General features: G+C 38.1%; 1 protein-coding gene across 2 annotated transcripts in view; it reads left to right on the top strand.

The window, feature by feature from the left end:
* Nucleotides 1-23,528, top strand: part of TM9SF2 (transmembrane 9 superfamily member 2) — a 70,696-nt gene that overhangs the window by 31,104 nt on the left and 16,064 nt on the right. For both annotated transcript variants that reach the window (XM_035003117.1, XM_035003118.1), the window contains exons 10-16: nt 5,950-6,082; nt 9,137-9,256; nt 12,464-12,521; nt 16,402-16,561; nt 17,956-18,107; nt 19,177-19,288; nt 22,726-22,897. In XM_035003117.1, coding sequence (XP_034859008.1) covers nt 5,950-6,082; nt 9,137-9,256; nt 12,464-12,521; nt 16,402-16,561; nt 17,956-18,107; nt 19,177-19,288; nt 22,726-22,897 — 907 coding nt within the window. The remainder of the gene's footprint in view (nt 1-5,949; nt 6,083-9,136; nt 9,257-12,463; nt 12,522-16,401; nt 16,562-17,955; nt 18,108-19,176; nt 19,289-22,725; nt 22,898-23,528) is intronic.

The following is a 23,528-nucleotide window of genomic DNA, read 5'->3' as shown; positions in this document are numbered from 1 at the left end:
TCCAGTGGCTTCCCATTTCACTCAGAGTGAAAGCCAGAGTCTTCACAGTGGTTTGTAGGCCCTACAGTGCCCCCTTGGAACTCTGCTCCAGCCATACTGGCTTCCTTAGTATTCCTCAGACATGCAGGCATGGTCTCACACTTCCGGCCTTTACACTTGCTTTTCTCTCTACCTCAGACGTTATTTACTCCCTCAGGTATTTACATGGCTGGCTCCCTTACCTACTTAGTCATTACTGAAATAGGATCTTCCCCGTGAGACCTTCTTGACCATCAGATTAAAATTGCACCTTTCTGGCCCCATACACATCCATACCTTCTAAGTTTTCTCTGGAGCACTTATCACCATCTAATGTACTCTATATTTTATTGCTTGTTGTGTTAATTGTCTGCCTTCCCAGTGAGAACACATATGCAAGAGGGATTTTTCTGTTAGACTCACTGTAGTATCTCTGGTGTTTTAAACAGTGCTGTGCTTTTCTAGTTGGTGCTCAGTAAATGTTTGTTGAATGAATGAGTCATTCTCTTTTTTTTCTTTTCTTTTTAAAATTCTATTTTATTATGTTAATCAGCATACATTACGTCATTAGTTTTTGATGTAGTGTTCCATGATTCATTGTTTGCGTATAATACCCAGTGCTCCATGCAGTACGTGCCCTCCTTAATACCCATCACCAGGCTAACCCATCTCCCCACCCCCCTCCCCTCTAGAACCCTCAGTTTGTTTCTCAGAGTCCATCGTCTCTCATGGTTCGTCTCCCCCTCCAATTTCCCCCCCTTCATTCTTCCCTTCCTACTATCTTCTTCTTCTTCTTTTTTTTTTTTTTAAACATATATTATTTGTTTCAGAGGTACAGGTCTGTGATTCATTAGTCTTACACAATTCACAGCACGAATGAGTCATTCTTTGATGTACTAGCCTTGTTGATGCGTTGCTGGGCTCATGATAGGTAAAAAGGTATCCAAGGACTATCTTGCAACTCCACCCTACCCCCCACAAAAGTGAGCTGAGACCAGAGCAGGAAACAATGCAAGCACAAGAGGATGGAGTTCTCCTTTGAGTCAGTCCTTATATAAAGTAACCAACTGGGAGACTAAACTTTGGGTCACTAACAAGGGAGCTGAACCTCAAGTCTCCTCCTGTATTAAGCATGGATTCTTGAAGGGGAGCAAAATGATTCTAAGTTAGCAAGTGCCTTCTGATTCTTGGCAGAATCAAGTAGAAATCCTTTGGGGTAAAGTCTCCCAAATTTAGGTTTGTAGAATTCCCCCAATTTAAGATCAATAAAATATGATCTAGGGGCGCCTGGGTGGCCCAATCAGTTGAGCATCTGACTTTTGATTTCAGCTCAGGTCATGATCTCAGGGTCATGAGATTGAGCCTCATGCTGGACTCTCTGCTCTGCGGGGAGTCTGCTTGGGATTCTCTCTATTCCTCTCCTTCTGCTCCTCTTCCCCCTTCTCTAAAATAAATAAATAAATCTAAAAAAAATGATCTATTAGAAATTCACAAAAATTTACAATAAGCAACATGTTTAGAACCCCCCGAAGATTTCAGATACTACAACTCTTAATTACAGAGTATAAAGTATATGAAAAAATAAGAGGAATATTTAGATAAAGGAAACATAGTGTGTCCCAAGCAGAAGAAATAAAAAGAAATCCACATCTAGATCAACTGTGACAAAACCATAGAACACCAGAGAAAAAAGATCTTAGAATCAGGTAGAGGGGGGAAAAAATTCGAGCATCTGCAAAAGAAAAACAGTTAAATTGGAAGTGGAAGCTCAGAGACAAAACATCTTAAATCAGTGAGAGAAATTAACTGTTTACATGGAATCATGTACCCAGAGAAGGTATCTTTCAAGAATAAAGGTGAAATACCTTTTTCAGATGAACAGAAGTAGTGGACCACAGACCGTCACTGAAGGAATATCTATAGAAGTAAACTTTAGCAGTGAATCAGTCAATCCATCGATCGATCAGACCTGAAGAAATTTCTATAGAAGTACTTTAGCAGAAAATAAATAAAAACCAATCCCAAAGAGATAATTTAGAAAAATGGGTGAACAAAAAGATTCCAAGTAAACATTTTCTGTTTATAATAATAATGAGTCTAAAAATTTGGAGATTAACAAAAGTGTATCAGCAGAGAAAAAACAAATTTGATGTATAGTATTGGATAAAGTGGGTGGCCATTTGGTTAAAAAATAAGGTAGATTCCAACCTTATTCCTTATGTTAAATGAAAATGTGAAACTGTAAAATACTAGGACACATGAGAAGTTATTTTTAAATCTTGGAGAAGGGTAGAATTTTTTAAGTATCACAGAGAGCCAGAAGTTATAAAAGAAATGATTGCTCTATGATTACTATGTCAAAAAACATTTGAATAGGAAGAAATACCATTAAGTAAAAAGATAAAAGTCAAATGGGAAAATATTTAACACATGTAACAAACAAAAAGTTAATTCCTCATAAATAAAGAAATCCTAAAATCATTACAAAAACAATCATCAGCCCAGTAAGCAACCAGGCATGGTATATGAAAAGAGAGTCCATTAAAAAGAAACACAAGGGACACCTGGGTGGCTCAGTCTGTTAAGCGTCTGCCTTCAGCTTGGGTCATGATCCCAGGGTCCTGGGATCGAGGATCGAGTTCTGCATCGTGCTCCTTGCTCAGCGGGGAGCCAGCTTCTCCCTCTGCCTGCAGCTCTGCCTACTTGTGCATGCGCATGCTCTCTCTGACAAATAAATAAAATCTTTAAAAAACAAACACAGATGGTTCTTAAACATATAAAAAGATATAACATCATTCATAATAAGAGAAATGCAAAATAAAACTGCAGTGCAAGATTGTTTGCTCCTCTGGCACACTGACAGCAATTAAAATGTTTGATAATGTGTTGGTGGATTGAGGACATGAGCACTTTGATACGTAGTTTACGAGAATGTAAATTGGTGTAACTTATGAAAGGCACTTTGGCAATATTAGTTTATAATGTAGATAGTTTGACCCAACAATTCAATTCTTAGAAACTAACTTGGGGGGCACCTGGGTGGCTCAGTCGTTAAGCGTCTGCCTTCGGCTTGGGTCATGATCCCAGGGTCCTGGGATCGAGCCCCACATCGGGCTCCCTGCTCTGCGGGAAGCCTGCTTCTCCCTCTCCCACTCCCCCTGCTTGTGTTCCCTCTCTCGCTGTGTCTCTCTCTGTCAAATAAATAAAATCTTTAAAAAAAAAAAAAAGAAAAGAAAAGAAAAGAAACTAACTTGGATGCAAAGGTTTTTATTATTACTGCTATTTTTTATTTTAAAACAATATATTATTGCTTATAATAACTAAAGATTTTAAGAAACTCAAATACTCATTAATAGGGGACTGATTTTATAAATTATGGAATGTCCCTGCAGTAGAATACTATGTAATCATTAAAAAGAATGAGGCAATTCCGTGTATACGAATGTGGAGGCATCTCCTTATTATTAGGCCAAAACAGCAAGATGTGAAATAATGTGTATAATATGCTACCATTTATGCAAAATGAGAAAAGGTATTCATGCATTTCCTTATGTATGAGTAGAGTATCTCTGCAAGGATAGTAAGAAACTCGTCACATTTGTTTTCTCCAAAGAAAGGGTACCTGGCCCTTTATGGAAAACTTAGTTTTTACTTAACTCTGAATTTTTTAGTGCTTATTCAGTAAAAAAGTAATCAGAAATGGTGCCTCGTCTGTAATACTACCCCACCTAAAAGAAGAGGTGAATGTACTTTTTTCCCTCATACTTTTAATGTAAACATTCACAGAAGCACAGAGATTAGTATACCCATCACCCTGGTCCAACAGTTCTCAGCTCATGTTTAGTCTTTTTTAGAATCCCACCAGTTCCTCCCTTTCAGTTGTTTTAAAGTCAGTCCCAAATGTAATTTTATTTAATCCATTTAGAACCCATGTACTATTTTTTTTTTTTAAAGATTTTATTTATTCATTTGAGACACAGAGATAGAGAGAGAGAGCACGAGCAGTGGGAGAGGCAGAGGGAGAGGAAGAAGCAGACTCCCCGCTGAGCCAGGAGCCTGATGCGGGGCTCGATCCCAGGACCCTGGGATCATGACCTGAGCCGAAGGCAGACGCTTAACCATCTGAGCCACCCAGGCGCCCCACAGAACCCATGTACTTTTAATAAAACTTCAGTTTGTACATTCCTCAAAAATGACCAAGTAGAGTATAATTCCATGGTGTATATGAAAGTATTTTGATTTTTACTGTTGCCTTATATTAGGCATTATAAGAGCAGGATTAGTACCTATATAAAAAGTTTCCATGTTTCAAATTCTAGTTGATTTATATTTACTAAAAAATATGTGTAGTGCTCGCTTCGGCAGCACATATACTAAAAAATATGTGTAAATGTAACATATTATCAGTAGCATTGTCTGCTGCGCACAAAGGTAGAAGTTTGAGAATTTGGGGTAGAGGTGAGATGCATCCTGAAGGAAATGTCGAGAAATGAGGCTGAAAAAGTAGTGGGGGTCAGAGTCTGAAGGACTTGTAACTAATACAATTTGAAGGTCACAGGGAAGCTCTTAAAGAATTTTAAACAGCACTGCATAGCCAGGTTTGTGATGTAGGAAAATCACTTTCAATATTATGTGGAGCATCATTCAGAGCAGGGCAAGATTGAAAGTACAGAAACCAGTCCAGGGGGCGCCTGGGTGGCTCAGTTGGTTGGGCGACTGCCTTCGGCTCAGGTCATGATCCTGGAGTCCCGGGATCGAGTCCCACGTTGGGCTCCCTGCTCGGCAGGGAGTCTGCCTCTCTCTCTGACCCTCCCCCCTCTCATGCTCTCGATCTCATTCTCTCTCTCAAATAAATAAATAAAATCTTAAAAAAAAAAGAAACTAGTCCAGGGGTGATTATGGAACTCCCAGAGATAGGATGGTGGCAGGAAAGAAAAAAAGGAGCTAGACAGACAGATACAGCGGGTGTTTAGAAGGCGGGATGGAATACTGTTTGGTTGACTATGGAGAAGGTGGAAGAGGGAAAGAAAATAAATGACCCAATGTTTCTGGTCCAAAACACCCAGTTGGTTAAAGGACCCTGCTGGATGCTGTATTGAGAAGTAACTGAATAGAAGCAAGGGCAGGAACACAGAGGTCAGTGTGGTGTATTACAGTAGCCAGGTAAGAGGTGATGACTTGAACTGGGGGCTAGTGTTGGGTTCTGCTGAAATATTTTGGAGGCAGAGCTGAAGATTTGTTAAAGGACTGTATTCAAGATGTGAAAAAAAGCAAGGAATCAAGGAGGATTCCAAGGTTTGAGGTACTGAACTGCTGGCCAGATGGAGCTGTAACTACTGGGTGACTGGGTTGGGGCGGTGTTGCTGCTGCAGAAACAGTATAGATGGGGAGAGAGAATCCATTCAGTTGTGATAATTCTGTTCAGGGTGCTTGTTAAACAACCAAGTGGAGCCGTGATTAGGCAAATCGTGTATGTGTGTCTAGAGATCAGGGGAGCAGTTAGGGCTGGTGGCAAATTTACTCATATGCTCATAGCTAAGTCTACTATACCCAGCAAAGTAGCTGTGAAACCTAATACCATTCACTCATTTTGGATATTGGTGAAAGTAGATTGAAAAGGATGGAGTGTGAGTGAAATTAAGTCATCAAGTTGGATCATAAAGCTTGACTATCACATTATTTTACATACCTTTTTGAAGTTTCTCAGTGTATTTTTATAGACCTTAACATACAACATTCCTTTAAAAGCAATTCAAGAAAACTATATAAAGCTCTGGGAGTCAAACTTCATAAAACTTTGGAATTGGAATAAATACTAACATTCGTAAGTTTAAAAGAATTTTTCTATATCAGCATATTCACCAGTGAACAAACTGTCTAGCTGTCCTGGTGATACCACATGTCAATTAAACAACTTCATTCCCTTTTTAGGAGGATGCCCAGGAAGAATTTGGCTGGAAACTAGTTCATGGTGATATATTCCGTCCTCCAAGAAAAGGGATGCTGCTATCAGTCTTTCTTGGATCAGGGACACAGATTTTAATTATGACTTTTGTGACTCTATGTAAGTATTCAATGAAAATTAAAAAGTAGAAAATACTTTTTCTAAATGATTATTTGAGAATCAGTTTTCCAGGGTGCCTGGGTGACTCAGTTGGTTAAGCATCCAACTCTTGATTTCAGCTCAGGTCATGATCTCCCTCTGTCCCTCCCCCTGCTTGCACACTGACACGTTCTCTCTCTAAAATAAATAGATAAAATCTTAAAAACAAAAAACGTGGAAACTGGTTTTCCTAAGTGTAGCTAGGCTAGATTGTTTCTAAGAGTCCTTTTGGCTTTTAAATCTGTGTGCTTTGGCTATACATTACTTGGAGGCAGGGTTAGCTGTGCCGGAAAACTGACCTCACATCTCCCTTACAGCTGCATAGAGACCAAGCCTTTGTCATGGAGTTGGAGCTGAAGATGACTAGGTACCTGAAGACCGTCTGGGTCTGAGTCTTGGTGGCTCGGAACGAGGGTCATGCAGGTTGCCTCTGCCCCACTACCAGGAGCAGTATGATTAGGATTCCAAGACGTTTTTGGCTTCCACTGAGGAAAAAAAAAGGAGAAGAGGGAATGGGGCAGGAAGCTTTTTGTAGACCTTCCTCATCTTGGAAGGATTTAGGAAGCAAGGGAAAAATGTTATTACTTAAATTTTTGTCAGTTAAGACAGTCTTTTTTTTTTTTTTTTAATAGCCCCTCCTCCCCCCATAGAGTTATTGATCAGCCACAGGGGTGGTTCTGAGGCTGCTGTATGGGAATACAGTATTTCTGCAGTTTTCCTATTGTAAGAGAAAAAAAGGTTTATGAATAGAGTTTTCTAAATTTTGCTTTTATTTTCCTTATGTTTCCTTTATTGGTGCCTTCTACTGATGAACAGTAACGAATTATTACTGGAAGAATTCAGAAATCCCTGACTTTTTAATAATTTTTTAATGAACATCTGTCCTTATGTTTGATTGCATATTAAATATGTAATACTAAAGTCATTTTATGTTAGTAAAATTATTCCACGTTTTTGTGATGGAAATATATAAATACTTTACAAAGAGGATTCTCACTTCCAAATGTCTGGCACCTAAGTTTGAGAACCACTGATTTACACCTCAGGCTTACTTTGAAGACTAATCTGAAGATTAACTAGAACATGTATCTTTATCTACTTGGTAAGGAGATGCAGCTATGATGAGTAGGCCTAGAATTCTTAAGTATATTATACCGAAGAGGGTAGGTTGGGAGAAGGCATCATGACAGAGGTTTGGACACAGCCAGAGGATAGCATGAAGGCATTAGATCCCCACAGAGCCAGGATAGAGCTAGAGCAGCCTGGATGCTTCAGGATAGAATTCTGCTTGAAAAAAAAAATTTTTTTTTTTTTAATTTTGTTTATTTATTGGTCAGAGGGAGAGAGCACAAGCAGGGTGAGCGGCAGGCAGAGGGAGAAGCAGGCTCCCCACCGAGTAAGGAGCCCGATGCAGGACTCGATCCCAAGACCCTGGGATCATGACCCGAGCCAAAGGCAGACGCTCAACCAACTGAGCCACCCAGGCGTCCCCTGCTTGAAAATTTTATTGGGAGTTGCCTTCTGTCATCATCTCGTTCTTGTTGGGGGTCTGCTAGAAAGTGAATTCGTGAGGAAGGAAAGTTTCAGAGAGCCTAGAGATCATTTTCCTTAAATGTTCAAATATGAACTTTCTTCTTCAGAACAGTCCATTTCTCAGTTCTGGGGAGAATGGTGGGGGATGCATTTTGGTTGAAATTCTGATAGGTCTTCTAAAGTTACCCTGGTTGGTTTCCTACTTATGAGTTTCTCCTCTTGCCCCTTAGTCGGTGCTGATCAGGTATGGGTGGGCATGTGCTTGATTCTGTACACCACGGAAACACTGGGAACTTTCTTGTTCCTGGGATTAGAAAGCCACTTGGATTTCTTACTGAGCAAAGTCATAACTTCTGAATCCCAGCTTAAAACGAGGAATCTTTACAAATATAACATTTTTATTCTTATTAGTCAGGTGGGTTATATAAGGAAGAACAAATAAAACCAACCAACTAAATAAAGGTAGAAGCCAGAATTTCCCCAAGTTATTGACCAAGTCCTTCAGTAACTTGTGTTCAGAAAGCTAATGGTACTATGAAATCTTTATTCTCTTGTTTTATTCATTGATTAGATTCTGTCTTGTCTTTTGTGTTTGAATGTTATAAAGTATTTTTTACCACAGAGGACCCATTATTATTATTATTATTTTTAGATTTTATTTATTTGAGAGAGAGAGAGTGAGCACAAGCAGAGGGAGAGGGAGAAGCAGACTCCCTGCTGAGCAGGGAGCCTAATGCGGGGCTTGATCCTGGGACTCTGGGATCATGACCTGAGCCAAAGGCAGACACTTAACCGGCTAAGCCACTCAGGCACCACCCCCCACCCCAGTATTATTTTAAAGGGAACAAAAGTGGGACTATTTCATGGTGGGAATATCTTTATTCATATTAATTTTAAAAAGCTGTACTTGACAGGGCACTTGGGTAGCTTAGTCGGGTTAAGCATCCAACTCTTGGTTTCAGCTCAGATCATGATCTCAGGGTCATGGGATCGGGCCCTGCATCAGCTCTGTGCTCAGCACGGGGGTCTACTTGAGACTCTTTCTCTCCCCTCTCCGCCCCCCCCCCCTCTTTCTGCCCCTTCCCCAACTCATGCTCGCGCGCTCTCTCTCTCTCCCTCCCTCCTTCCCTCCCACTCCCCTTCTCCCTCCCTCCTCCTCTCTCTCTTAAAAAAAAAGAAGCAGCAGCTATACTTGAATCAGAAGAGCTAAAAGCACTCGTGAGCACCCAGTCAGCCTTCCCTGATAATAGGAAAGGTGGGGTTTTACGGACCCCGGCAAGAAATATTCAAAGTAGAGTTTGCTTTGTTATCCTGTTGATGTAGTACCTTAAAATATTGCTAAGATTTAGTGTGACCATATGATAAGATAATATATTCATGAAATTGTATTTGGTTTCTTGTTTAAAAAATGAAAGCTGTCTTCTGTCACTTTAGAAAGGAAGCAGTAATGAAATTTGTAACTTAAAATCACTTATTTTTTAGTTTTTGCTTGCCTGGGATTTTTGTCACCTGCCAACAGAGGAGCACTGATGACTTGTGCTGTGGTCCTATGGGTCCTGCTGGGCACGCCTGCAGGCTATGTCGCTGCCAGATTTTATAAGTGTAAGTAAGAGCGACCCTGACTGTCACGTCAGGGATCTCATCTGCTCCATCACTGCACCTGAGCCAGTAGGTGATTTTCTCGAACCAGTATGTATCATAGGTACATATCTTTATATAAAAGAAGCTTGCGATGTGGATGACCATCCCTAGATTTTGTTAAAAAAGGTTTATAAAGTGAGGTAAGCAAATTTAGGTGCTGCTTATCCATCATTCCCTCTGTTCTTTTACTTTTAAGTTTTGACATAAGAGGTTTGGCTGAACAACTTAGATTGCTACATTCATAGAAATGTGTATAGACTAATAAAGGAAGATAATATGAGTATCACTGATTTATTAACTAAAATAAGTAATATATATAGTAATACCTTTTCTTAAATAAGAGAGGTCATGCTAAAGAGCCCTGATATAATTTAATTTGCTTTTATAATATAATTAGTTGCAATCTCTTGTATTCTTGCTTTCTAAAAGTAAAATAAAGTTCATTGAAAAAAAGTGTCAGGGCCACAGGGTAAGGATGGGCTATGACTAGATGACTTGGAAAGCAGTTTTGCCAGGGTCAGCGAATGCCAGGGTTACTGTGGAATCCTGAAGTCTGTTGAGATGACCTCATAGGTAATCTGTAATTTAAAGTGACAGAGACAGGGAGGAGGTAAAAAACTCATGCTCTGAAAACTGTAAGACATTGATGAAAGAAATTGAAGACACAAACAAATGGAAAGATATACCATGCTCATGGATTAGAAGAATTAATACCATTCAAATGTCCATACTACCCAAGCAATCTGCTGATTCAGTGCAATCCTTATCAAAAATACTAATAGTATTTTTCACAGAACCAGAACAAATAAGCCTAAAATTTGTATGGAATCAAAAAAGACCCTGAATAGCCAAAGCAATCTGGAGAAAGAACAAAACTGGAGGTATCACAATCCAAGATTTCAAGATAACACTACAAAACTGTAATAATTAAAACAGTGTGATACTGTCACAAAAATAGACACATAGATCAATGAAACAGAATAAAAAACCCAGAAATAAACTTACACTTATATGGTCAATGAATCTGTGACAGAGGAGGCAAGAATATACAGTGGGGAAAAGACAGTGTCTTTAAAAAATGGTGCTGGGAAAGCAGGACCACTTTCTTAAACCATGTACACATATAAATGTAAAATGGATTAAATGTGAAAGCCCCTAGGAGAGAGCAAACAGGTACGTGATCTTTTACATCAGCCTTAGTGACACATCTGTGGATAGGTTTCCTCAGGCAAGGGAAACAAAAGCAAAAATAAAAAATAGGAACTACACCAAAATAAATATTATTGTCCTTTTGCACAGTAAAAGACAAATATTTTATATGATTTTTTATATGTGGAATCTAAAAAACAAAAAAATAGACTTAAATACAGAGAACAAACTGGTGATTGCTAGAAAGGAGTTGGGTGGGATTTGGGCGAAATAGATGAAGGGAATTAAGATGTACAGACTTTCAGTTATTAAATAAGTCATGGAGGTGAAAAGTACAGCATAGGAAGTGTAGCCAATAATACTGTTGTATGGTGACAGTGACTACACTTTATAATGGTGAACACTGAGTAATGTATAGAATTGTGGAACTAATATGTTGTACACCTGAAACTAATGTAACATTGTGTTAGTTATACTTAAATAATAAATTAGGGGGGAAAAAAGTGCCCACCAAAGAAAAAAACAAAGACGGAAGATGAGACAGAGCTAAGGTTGATATGAATAAGGTTTGGGGTAGAACACAGTCGGGGTACATACACATCCTTATAGTGAGGTTGGCTAGACCCAACCCCAAATAGAAGTATTAGTTAGACTTTGCCATATACAGTGCTCCTGAAAACATGAAATCCTATATGTATGTGTGTCTGTGTTTTACTCTTTGTGGATTTTGTCAGGGTTTTTTTTCTTTCTTTCTTTCCTTTCATCCTTTACTAAAGGACAGAGGATTGGTGTCATGTGTGTTTTAACGCATATGAGATATGATTGGACTCCTGCCTCCCATGCAGCACTCTAGCTTTCTCAGCTCCGCTAGCTTTCTTTCAGTTCCTCTGACGGGCTGTGTACCTTCACATCTGCCTGAGGACTTCACCCCATGCTCTTCCCTTTGCTAGAAAGTTCCAGCTCATTCTCCCTCCCAGCCCAGACGCAACCCTCTTTAACTCCTGTCTGTCCTTCAGATCTCAGCTGCGCATTAATCAGGCAGAACATTCCAAGAGGTGCTGTCAGGTGGCCCCAGTCACAAAATACTTCATTTTATGGAATATTTATGTTTCAATACAGATTGTTTGACTTTTGATTGGAATTGTATTAAACCCAGAATTAATACTTCCACAATAGTCTCTTTATCAGTAATGCTGTGAATTCAAATCATATACATATTGTCATTTTGTTGTAGGGCAAGTGGTACTTAAACTTGGCTTATAAACGATTAAAACTTTTTTTAAAAATCAAAGCTGTTCTCACATCTCAGCCAGTTTTATCTCCAACTTTTAAACTGGAAGCAGGGAGTACTTTCATTTTTTACTCTATATATTTTTAAAATTTTTTTTTAGTGGGGAAAAGAAATTAGGGTGAAAGGAGATTAACAAGTTCATAAGCAAATTCTGTGAAGTGGCCAAAACCCTTTCACTCTTCTTAGTCACCTAATCTGACACGCTGATCTCCCCATCCCCACTTAAACCCCCTACCAAAACTGCAATGCCAGAGGAATCCTAAAGATTTAGACCTGCTGTGGAAATTTAAATGTGCTGCACTTTAGGCTTCAGGGTTCCTAGTTTTATAACAAATTCTGAAACTGGCTACAAGGTAAAGGAGAATCCCCAGTATGCCCTTTCTCTACCCAGTCCCATGGATTCAAACTGGCCTAGAGCTTAAGGGTTTGTTTTATTTTGAAATAAAAAAAAATTAGAAAAGAAGTAGTCTTGATGACCTTCCTTTGATATTAGATTTATTATGCTGAAGCAAACATCTTGAGAGCAGGGCTTATCCAGGGAAGTGCTGTGATGTGCATCTCTGATCTGGATCACTTGTGGAGGGGATTATCATCATTTGCTGGTGTGATTTTCTAGGAGTGGGCACCCAGTGCTGTCTGAAAATTTGTTTAATGCTAGACATATATGGCCATTTGGTTTGCTTTGAAGAGAAGTCTTTGTGTTATCCCACTTTTGTTTTCTTCTACAGCCTTTGGAGGTGAGAAGTGGAAAACAAACGTTTTATTGACATCATTTCTTTGTCCTGGGTAAGTAATAGTAACTTTTCAGTAGTAACTTTCTTACATAGTCATAAAATTTAGTTCCCAAATTTTCGATCTCTTAAGTCTTGAATCTTCTCTGTCTCTAAACCATGTACCCTAGAAAATGAACTTAATTTTTTAAAAAGGGATAAAAAGTGAGTATTTAATAAACATTTGCAGTGACCGCCACATGCCATATCTGGAAAAAGTATCTCTCTCTCTTTTTTTTTTTAAGATTTTATTTTATTTGTCAGAGAGCGAGAGAGCACAAGAAGGGGGGACAGCAAGCAGAGGGAGAAGCAGGCTCCCCGCTGATCGGGGAGCCTGGTGCGGGACTTGATTCCAGGACGCTGGGATCATGCCCTGAACTGAAGGCAGACACTTAACCGGCTGAGCCACCCAGGCATCCCTGGAAAAAGTATCTTTGCACATGAGAAATTGTTACATTCCTTTTCTTAAAAGTCTGTTTCTTAGCCCATGTAAGTTGGTCTGGCATTTTGTTGTGTAAGGCTGCATTGAAAGCTTTTGACCTAATCACAAGAAGGGGTTTTCACCTGAACATAGTTTAGGCAAGCGAACATTTTTAGATTTCTATCAAAAGTATTGCCGCTTTTAAGCCACCTAAGTGTCCATTCATAGATGAATGGGGTAAGGAAGATGTGGTGTGTGTGAATACATATACACATGCAATGGAATATTACTCCGCTATAAAAAAAAAAAAGAACGAGATCTCACCATTGGTGACAACATGGATGAACCTAGAGGGTATTATGCTAAGTGAAATAAGTGAGACAGAGAAAGACAGATACCATAAGATTTCACTTATATGTGGAATCTAAAAATAAATGAACAAAACAGAAGTAGACTCATAAATACAGAGGACAAATTGGTGGTTGCTGGAGGGGAGGGGGATGGGCAAAATAGATGAAGAGGATTAAGAGGTACAAACATCCAGTTGTAAAATAAGCAGCAGAGGTGAAAAGTACAGCATAAGGAACATAGTCAATAATATTGTACTAACATTAAATGGTAACAGATGGTGACTTTATTTACCATGGTGAGCACTGAGCAATGGATAGGCATTGTCAAATCACTGTTGTACACCTGAAACTAATATAACATTGTATGCCAACTATAATTCAAAGATAAAAAACTGTTTTAAAGTATCACCCCTTTATTTAGAGTTTATTCCATTAAGTAGAGTAATATGTAGCAAGCGTTTAAAAAAAAACAACGATCACATAAAAAAACAAATAACTGTGACCCTTTGGAGGATAGCTTTTGATATCACGTACCTGACTGGTGTATGGTCCTAGAAATAGAACCCACTTTCTTCCCAACTCCCAATTTCGGGTGGACAAGAACCAGCCTCTGAGCAGTCTGCAGCAATAGTGAAAGCCAAAAGTTAAATTTAGAAACCAGGAATTCCATTTGCAGGCCAGAAATGAAAGAGTTGATAATAGTTGGCGTTGTTTATACATGTTTGGGATAAAGATTCTCTCAGATAATTACCTCCAGTAAAGAATGGCATGCTTCTCAGCCATTCATGTTGTATTCAGATTTTTAGATGCTTTTCTCAAACTGTATCCTTTGTCAACTAAAGAAGTGTCTCTTCTTCCCAGGACAAGTCAGCTGTGATTTCCTTCAGAATCTTGCCTTTCAGACATTCCTCCTAATCTCTGGCATCTTTCTCTTTCTCCCTTTCTGTACGTTCTGTTCATGTGTTTCATCTCCTTTCCTACAAATATACTTAGGCCTCCCAAATCCTACAAAGAGTTTCTTCTCATAAGCATTTTTCCCTCTATCATATTTCTTTTACGTTCCCAACAAATTGCCTTGAAAAAATATTCTACATTCCTTTCTTCTCAGCATACATTTACAGTGTAAATCCACGTCATCAGTCTGTCTTCCCCATCACTTTAGTGAAAACTTTTCTCAAAGGTTACCAACAACATTCCCATTTCTTTTTCTTTTTCTTTTTTAAAGATTTTATTTATTTATTTGACAGAGAGAGACACAGAGAGAGGGAACACAAGCAGGGGGAGTGGGAGAGGGAGAAGCAGGCTCCCCATGGAGCAGGGAGCCCGATGCGGGGCTCGATCCCAGAACCCTGAGATCATGACCTGAGCTGAAGGCAAACGCTTAACGACTGAGCCACCCAGGTGCCCCCACAACATTCCCATTTCTAAATCTAGAAATCATTTTCTCTGTCTTCACTCTTTCTACATTATTATCTAAGATTGGGATACTTTCTCCTTGAAACGCCTTTCTTTTTTGGCTTTATAGAAATTATCCTAAGCCAGTTCTTTTATACCTCTGATCAGCCCTTCTTTGATTTATCTTCTTCATCCTACCCTTAGAAGTAAGTGTTCACCAGAAGGATGGTGAGGTAATGAGAGAGGGAGAGAGAAGAAAAGAGCATAAGAGTGCACCAAGAACCCAAGGGGACAGGGAGAATTGGTGTTCACCTAAGAAAAGAAGTACCATTTAATGGGGTACCTGGGTGGCTCAGTCAGTTAAGCGTCTGCCTTTGGCTCAGGGTCCTGGGATTGAGTCCCGCATCCTTCTCCCTCTGCCCCTCCCCCTGGGCTCCTGCTCTCCCTCTCCCTCCCTCCCCCAAAATAAATAAATAAATAAATAAATAAATAAAAATCTTTAATGAAAAAAGTACCACTTAATGACACGAAATTAATTCATGTAATTTTATGTAAACACCTGCATATAATTATTACAGTAGACACAACAAAATGGCATTTGATATTATTAAACATTGTTTCCATATTTAAAAAGAATTTAATAGAGAAAGAAATGCTTCCTTATATTAATAAAAATATTTGTGATATAATTTGTATACAGAGAACATCAACAAATTTCAACTATAAAACATAGAGAATTAAAAGAGTTTGGCAGTATGGCTAGGTATCAGCTAATATTCTAAGATCCTGAATACTACCAATAGCAAATTTAATGTTTTAATGGTAGTTGTAGTTGTATGGGAAGAGGATTCTATTTACAGGAGTATTAGCCACAGAAAACCTTCATGCTAGATGTGGCATCACAAACCAGAGGAGGGGAAGTGTTAGATGATGCTGGTAAAATTGTCTAAATGAAGGGAGAAACTCTCTTCCTACCAGTCACACACAATCAGTTCCAGGTGCAGTCTAAATGTAACGGGCATAACGATTAGAAGAAAATATAGAAGAGTGTCATCATGATCCCAGGTTAGGAAAGACTTTTCTTCTCTTAAAGTACACAAAGGATAAAGGGAAAAATTAATGGCTGATCACATTAAAAACTGTGGGGAATGTAGAAACAATTACAGTATGATTACAGCCATGTTTTTAAAAAGGTACTCATTGAAGAAGGACTGAAGGGAAATTTAGTATACACGTTCACTTGTTTGGGTCCATAAAAAGCTATAAACTGGGAAAACAAGATATTTAACAAGGAATTATTAATAGCTGGAATACATAAATAACTCACATCTATAAGCTGGAAAAATGTACAACCGAAATGAAAAATGAGCAGTAGATGTAACCAGCAAGTCACAGAAATAATACCTATAAAGCCAACAAGCACAAGATGCTCAGCGGCAGTTGTCAACAGGAAATGCAGATTAAAACAACAAACTTGACAATCCAAGGCATGATAAAATATGTGAAAAGGTAACTTTCATAAACTGCTGGTGGGAGTTTAAGTCAGGCGGAAAAATCTGGAAAGCAATTTGGCAATTTCTAGTGAAGTTTTAAATTCATGTACCCCATTATTCAGAAATTTCATTTTCTTTGTATATAACACAGAAATTATAATATTAATTACATATGATTGGTACTGTATCATTTGCTTCTGACTCAAGTTTTACCCAAAAGCCTGTTGTGTCTTTCAGGATTGTATTTGCTGACTTCTTTATAATGAATCTGATTCTCTGGGGAGAAGGATCTTCGGCAGCTATTCCTTTTGGAACACTGGTTGCCATATTGGCTCTTTGGTTTTGCATATCTGTGCCTCTAACATTTATTGGTGCATACTTCGGTTTTAAGAAGAATGTAAGTTTATAGGTGTTAATTTATTCAAATAAATTTCAGCTAAGGAATTTAGCATATGCCACCTTACAAGATAGAAAAGTGTCTTTGAAAAAAGAATATATGTCTTTTAAAAAAGGATATATAAATCTTTTTTAAGATTTTATTTATTGGGCACCTGGGTGGCTCAGTTGGTTAAGCGACTGCCTTCGGCTCAGGTCATGATCCTGGAGTCCCGGGATCGAGTCCCACATCGGGCTCCCTGCTCAGCGGGGGGGTCTGCTTCTCCCTCTGACCCTCCTCCCTCTCATGCTCTCTGTCTCTCATTCTCTCTCTCAAATAAATAAAAAAAAATCTTAAAAAAAAAAAAAGATTTTATTTATTTATTAGAGAGAGAAGGAGAGACGGTGAGAGAATACAAGTGGGGAGGAGAGGGAGAAGCGGGCTCCCTGCAGAGCAAGGAGTCTGAGGTGGGGCTCAATCCCAGGACCCTGGGATCATGACCTGAGCTGAAGGCAGACACTTAACTGACTGAGCCACCTAGGTGCCCCTAAAATTTTTTTAATTACATAGATAAGTAAGTACTTGAAATTCTGAAAATATGCCTATTAAAAATATAAACACTGAAGAAGGACATGATGGTTCGCTACCTGTACACATATATATGTATATCTGTAAAATAATTTAGTCCACAGAAGTATCATCTCCATGAGAATACCAAATTTTAAGTTTTTGATGTATCATCACAGAAACTGTAGAAGTATGTTTTTGCAATTTTTGCAAGAAAATGAATTTCTACATATGTACCCATTTTTCCCCTCAGCTATGTTTTAGGTACTTTAGGTTTCACTTATTTTTATACTACCATGTCATGTGTTATAAAAGGGAAAACATTATCAGTAGCTTATGGTCATAAAGCTTCATGTAGCCATTCATTTTTGCCTTTGTGTTCCTAAGTCTTAGTAGAATTGAGCTATTTTATAAGTCTTAGTAGAATTGAGCTATTTTAATAAAGATGACATTGCCCGTCTCCAAATAAAAATACATTGACAATAATTTCAGAACCAGCTGATTTCTTACAAGTATATAATTAAAAGGGAAAACCTTTGCTTTGTCTTAACTATTATTTTTAAGTACGATATTATCTCCTTCTATGTATTTCTTACTTTATCTAAAGCCATTAGCGGATAGCTGCTGGAAACAGTGGTGGCCTGCTTCAGTAGACAGACTGAATATTGTACTAACAGTGGTTGGGTCATTGCTTCTAAATGCAGATTTCAGTTTGATGACTTAAGTAGACTTGTATTGCCAATGGTGTCGGCATGGAAGCTGAGAAAAAAGCAGGCAAATAGTCTAATAATAGAGAAGAATTTTTAAAATAGATTATAATTATGAATGCTTTCTTTATTTTACTGAAGGCCATTGAACACCCAGTTCGAACCAATCAGATTCCACGTCAGATTCCTGAGCAGTCCTTCTACACAAAGCCGTTGCCTGGTATTATCATGGGAGGGATTTTACCCTTTGGCTGCATCTTTATACAGCTTTTCTTCATTCTGAATAGTATCTGGTAAGCTAAGTGTGAAGTCTTCTTATTCCCTTTACCCTTATGTGTAGTATGAGCTTTCTCTTTTTGTTTCTCTTGATGACTGTTTGTATCTTATAAAGGTAAACTGTTCTCCAATAATCAAAAATCTTAAGAGCCAAAAGGTTATTTTATCTTTTCCATGTGAGAAAAGGAATAATAGTGATAACAGCTATTATTAATTGAGTTATTATTAATTCTCTTGATTCTCAGACCTCTATGAGGTGGGTATTATCCCCATTTTAGAGGGACAGAGGTGAAGCTTTGGATGTTAAGTAATTTATTTGTGTCACATAGCTCCTGTGTAATAGAAAATTAACCTGTCTCTCCAAACCTCTGTTCTTCAGTAAGTAATCTGTACTGTTTCAGAGAGGAGACACTCTGAGCCCATGTATAAAGGGGATTCGAGCAAGCGCTGGGAGAAGGGTGGTGACCTTCAGAGTTCTTGCTAATCCCAGGTTTCCTTCATTCTCTGATTTCTTACTTGCATGGAGAAGCTCATGGTGCTAATTTTGAGCCAGTCTAGTATGAGGGTGTGTACACCGCCGTGTATCATCCTTATTGGGTCACATTGACATGTGACAACAGGTCCCAAGGTTTGCAGTAGCATAAAGTCAGAGCTGAATTTGAACTTTTTAGTGATGATGCATCTTTCCTTCCCGACTGTTATAGCATTTTCACAGTTCAGCTGTTTCTGTCACAATAAGAAACAATACGTACCAAAAGGAACCTTTTTTACTTTGGCTCTGCCTGTCCATTAATTTTTTATTGAACTTAACCTGACTCACCGGTAGACAATTAGACTAAGCATATTTGAATAAGAGTTTCAGGTTCAACTTGAGTGAGAAGGCAGAGTCCAATGACATCGCCGTATCCTTTCCTCTCCCTGTCCCACCCCTACTCCATCACTGTCTACACCTGTGAGAATTTGTTGTCTTTGATTAGTTGGGACAAAAAGCAAACATTTCCCAGTTCAGGGAATGTGAAAAGATTGTGTTATTTACTGTGTCAAAGAGAAAATGTTTATAGTTTAATCTTGATATGTTTGTTATAGGTCCCACCAGATGTATTACATGTTTGGCTTCTTATTTCTGGTGTTTATCATTTTGGTGATTACATGTTCAGAAGCAACTATACTTCTTTGCTATTTCCACCTATGTGCAGAGGTATGTATTAGCAATATTCACTTAATTTGTAGAAAGGGTTTATAATTTTGGCATAAAGCAACTTTGAATACTATTAATTGAAATAATTTCTGTAAATATGTGTTTATTAAGATAGAAATTGACCTGTATTCCTAAATCAAATGTAGCCCTCTTTAGGAATGGATGAAGATAGTATCTCAGTTCAGTATATTTTTATTTATTTAGAGCTTAAATTTATAAATTTTTAATTTTCTGAGAATAGCACATTATGCTGAATTTTCATTTTTGAGTTTTTAAATGTCTAAATTAAAAATTAATATACTTTATGAAATATAGATATTTCTAGACTGAAAATTTAGTAAACATTTTCAAGTGGAAAAATACATTGAAACATTTCGGCAATTACAGTATAATGAATTATATTCATGGCAAAATGATGACATTCTTATGTAGAATTAATTTTTAGAGGTCTGGGTTGTATTAAATCATTCTTTCATAGTTACTGTCTATACAGGAGGTCAAATCTAACTTTATTAAACTTGAGGTGCTTTTTTTTTTTAATGTTAAATTCACATAACTTAAAATTAACCATTTCAAAGTGAACCGTTCAGGGCACTTACTACATTCATTTACAGTGTTGTGTAACTACTACCTCTTTCTAGTTCTGAAATATTTTCATCACCCTTAAATAAAACCTCATACCTATTAAGCAGTTACTTCCCATTCTCCTCTCCCTACAAGACCCTGGCAATCACCAGTCTGCTTTCTGTCTAGAGATTTACCTGTTCTGGACATTTCATATAAATGGAATCCTATGATACGTGGCCTTTTGTGTCTGGCTTCTTTTACTTTAGCAAAATCTTTTTAAGATTCAGTACTTTGTTCCTTTTTATAGCTGAATAATATTCCATTGTATAGATATATCCCAATTTATTTATCCATTCATCTGTTGATGGAAATCAGGTTTGTTTCCACCTTTTGGCTATTGAGTATAGTGCTGCTCTGAACATTCATGTACAAATACTTGTTTGAGGGGCGCCTGGGTGGCTCAGTCGTTAAGCGTTTGCCTTCGGCTTAGGTCATGGTCCCAGGGTCCTGGGATCGAGCCCCGCATCGGGCTCCCTGCTCCGCGGGAAGCCTGCTTCTCCCTCTCCCACTCCCCCTGCTTGTATCTCCTCTCTCGCTGTGTCTCTCTCTGTCAAATAAATAAATAAAATCTTTAAAAAAAAAAAAAAAACTTGTTTGAGTACCAGTTTTCAGTTCTTTGGGGTATATATGTAGGAGTGGAATCGCTGAGTCATATGATAATTCTTTAACTTTTTGCAGAACCACCAAACTGTTTTTCACAGTGGCTGTACCATTTTGTATTCCTACCAGCAATGCACAAGGGTTCTAATTCTCCACATCCTTCTACACTTGCTATTTTCCTTTTTTTTTTTTTTTTTTTTAACTCTAGCCATCCTAGTAGGTGTGAAGTGGTATCTACATATTGTGGTTTTGATTTTCATTTCCCAGTTGAGCATCTTTTTGTGCTTGTTGGCCATCTGTGTATCTTGTTTGGAGAAATGTCTATTCAGATCTTTTGCCCATTTATGAACTGGGTAGTTCATCTTTTTGTTGAGTTGTAAGAGTTCTGTATATATTCCGAATACTGAATACGAGACCTTTATCAGATCAATTAGAGAATATATTTGCAAATATTTGTATATTGTAGGTTGTATTTTTTACTTGATAATGGCCTTTACGCAAGTTTTTAATTTTGATAAAGTCTGATTTATCTATTTTTTTCTTTTGTTGCCGTATCTAAGAATTCATTGCTAAATCCAAGGCAATGAAAATTTACCTCTATATTTTTTTTCTGAGTGTATGGTTTCAGCTTATATATTTGGGTCATTGATCCATTTTGAGTTAATTTTTCGTTATGGTAATTAGTTAGGAATCCACCTCATTCCTTTGCATGTTGGATATTCAGTTTTTCCAGTACCATTTGTTAAGGAGACTATTATTCTTTCTTCACTGAATGGTCTTGTAACCTTGTGGAAAATCCATTGGCCATAGGTGTATGGATTTATATCTGGATTCTCAATCAATTCTATTCCAGTGGTATATATGCTATCCTTATGCCAGTACCACACTGTTTTGATTACCATAGCTTTGTAGGAAATTCTGGAATTGGGAAGGGTAGGCCCTCCCATTTTGTTCTTTTGTGAAGATTATTTTGGCTACTCAGGACCTTTTGAAATTTCATATGAATTTGGGATCAGCTTTTCCTTTCTTGCAAAAAAGGTGGTTGGAATTCTGATAGGAAATGCATTGAATCTGTGAGATTTTTAGGAGAGTATTGCCATCTTAACAGTATTAAGTCCTCCAGTCCATGAACATGGGATGTCTTTCCATTTATTTCAGTCATCTTCCGTTTTTTTTTTTTTACCGATGTTTTGTAGTTTTCAGTATATAAGTCTTTCACATCCTTGGTTGAATTTGTTCCTAGGTATTTTATTTTTTTGGATGCTGTTGTAAATAGAATTATTTTTTAAATTTCCTTTTCAGATTGTTCCTTGTTAGTATATAAAAACATAGCTGATTTTCATTTCAGTCTTGTACCCTGCAACTTGCTGAATTTATTTGCTATAGTAGTTTCTGTGTGTGGATTCCTTAAGATTTTCTCATTTGTGCTGGTATGCTTTTTAAGTATATTTATTTTTCACATACTCCAAGGGGTAGGAAAGAGTGAAGTATTTTTTTTAAGATCTCCTGCTAAGCGATAAGCTACTTTATGTAAAAGTAAGAAGAGCTGTTTTAAAAATCGACCTTGTTTAAATTTTGTTAGTAATAACTGAAAATAGGTTCAACCAGGCCTTCATAGGATAATAGTCTTCCTAATATAGAGTTGACCAGACTATAAGATAAGTAATATTAATTTTGAACTATGTAAGTAAGCTCTTGTACATTGCTTTTCTTTGGGAAGAGTACATTTTAAAGTACATAAACCGTTTAAGATTTTTCAGGGGCACCTGACAGGCTCAGTCGGTTAAGCCTCTGCCTTCAGCTCCAGTCATGATCCCAGGGTCCTGGGATCGAGCCCTGCGTTGGGCTCCCTGCTTGGCGGGGAGCCTGCTTCTCCCTCTCCCTCTGCCTGCTGCTCCCCCTGCTTGTGCTCGCTCTCTCTCTCTCTCTCTGTCAAATAAGTAAATAAAATTTAAAAAAAAAAAAAGATTTTCCAACACGATTTTAGCCAGTATTTAAGTAGCTCCCCCAAAAGTAAAGGATGGTTCTTAGCATCTTTAGTGAGGAGGGAAATGGGCAAAGTTCAGTAGGGGAAAGAGACTGGAAATGATAGCAAAAATTAGGTTTGGAGGCTCTTTCACTTAGCTGTGTTTGCTTTGTTAACTCTGTTCAGCTACATGTTATCTATTAGCTGGAAAGTAATTCCTGTTCTTTTTTTCTTTTCTACCTAGGATTATCATTGGCAGTGGCGTTCATTCCTTACCAGTGGCTTTACTGCAGTTTATTTCTTAATATATGCAATACACTACTTCTTTTCAAAACTGCAGATCACAGGAACAGCAAGTACAATTCTGTACTTTGGCTATACCATGATAATGGTTTTGATCTTCTTTCTTTTTACAGGTAAGAATTAAAGTGATTGGTTTTAGTTAACAAGTTCATAGGCAAATTATTTATAAGTATTTTCCTTTTATAAATCCATGAAGGCTTCTACTACTCAGCACTCCTGTATTTAGCCCTCCGTGCAGCTAAGCATTATTTGATGTGCTATGCTGTGAGGTGGATGTCAGTAAACCAAAAGTGAGGGGACTGAACCTAAAGGAAGGCTAGACAGGCTCCATTGTTGTGCTACCAGCCCAGGGGTACCTGGACCCACACCTGCCCAAAGTTTTCCCCTGGTAACCTCTTAATGGTACAGTCTTTCTCAAGCTCGTTTCAGAGGTAGGGTAAAAAGCTTTAGCTACCTCATTTTAGGGATAAGTAGAAATTGACGGGGTGAAGTCAAGATGAGCTTGAGAAAAATGTCATCAAGAAAACACAATCAGGGGCACCTGGGTGGCTCAGTCGTTAAGCATCTGCCTTCGGCTCAGGTCATGATCCCAGGGTCCTGGGATCGAGCCCCACATCGGGCTCCCTGCTCCAAGGGAGGCCTGCTTCTCCCTCTCCCCCTGCTTGTGTTCCTTCTCTCACTGTGTCTCTCTCTGTCAAATAAATTAATAAAATCTTTAAAAAAAAAAAAGGAAAGAAAGAAAAC

Source organism: Mirounga leonina, unplaced genomic scaffold (genome assembly GCF_011800145.1).
Source record: "Mirounga leonina isolate KUSES-001 unplaced genomic scaffold, KU_Mleo_1.0 Mir_127, whole genome shotgun sequence".
Classification (NCBI taxonomy): Eukaryota; Metazoa; Chordata; class Mammalia; order Carnivora; family Phocidae; genus Mirounga; species Mirounga leonina.
Note: the sequence above shows the minus strand (reverse complement) of the source record. Positions and strands in the feature narration are given on the sequence as shown.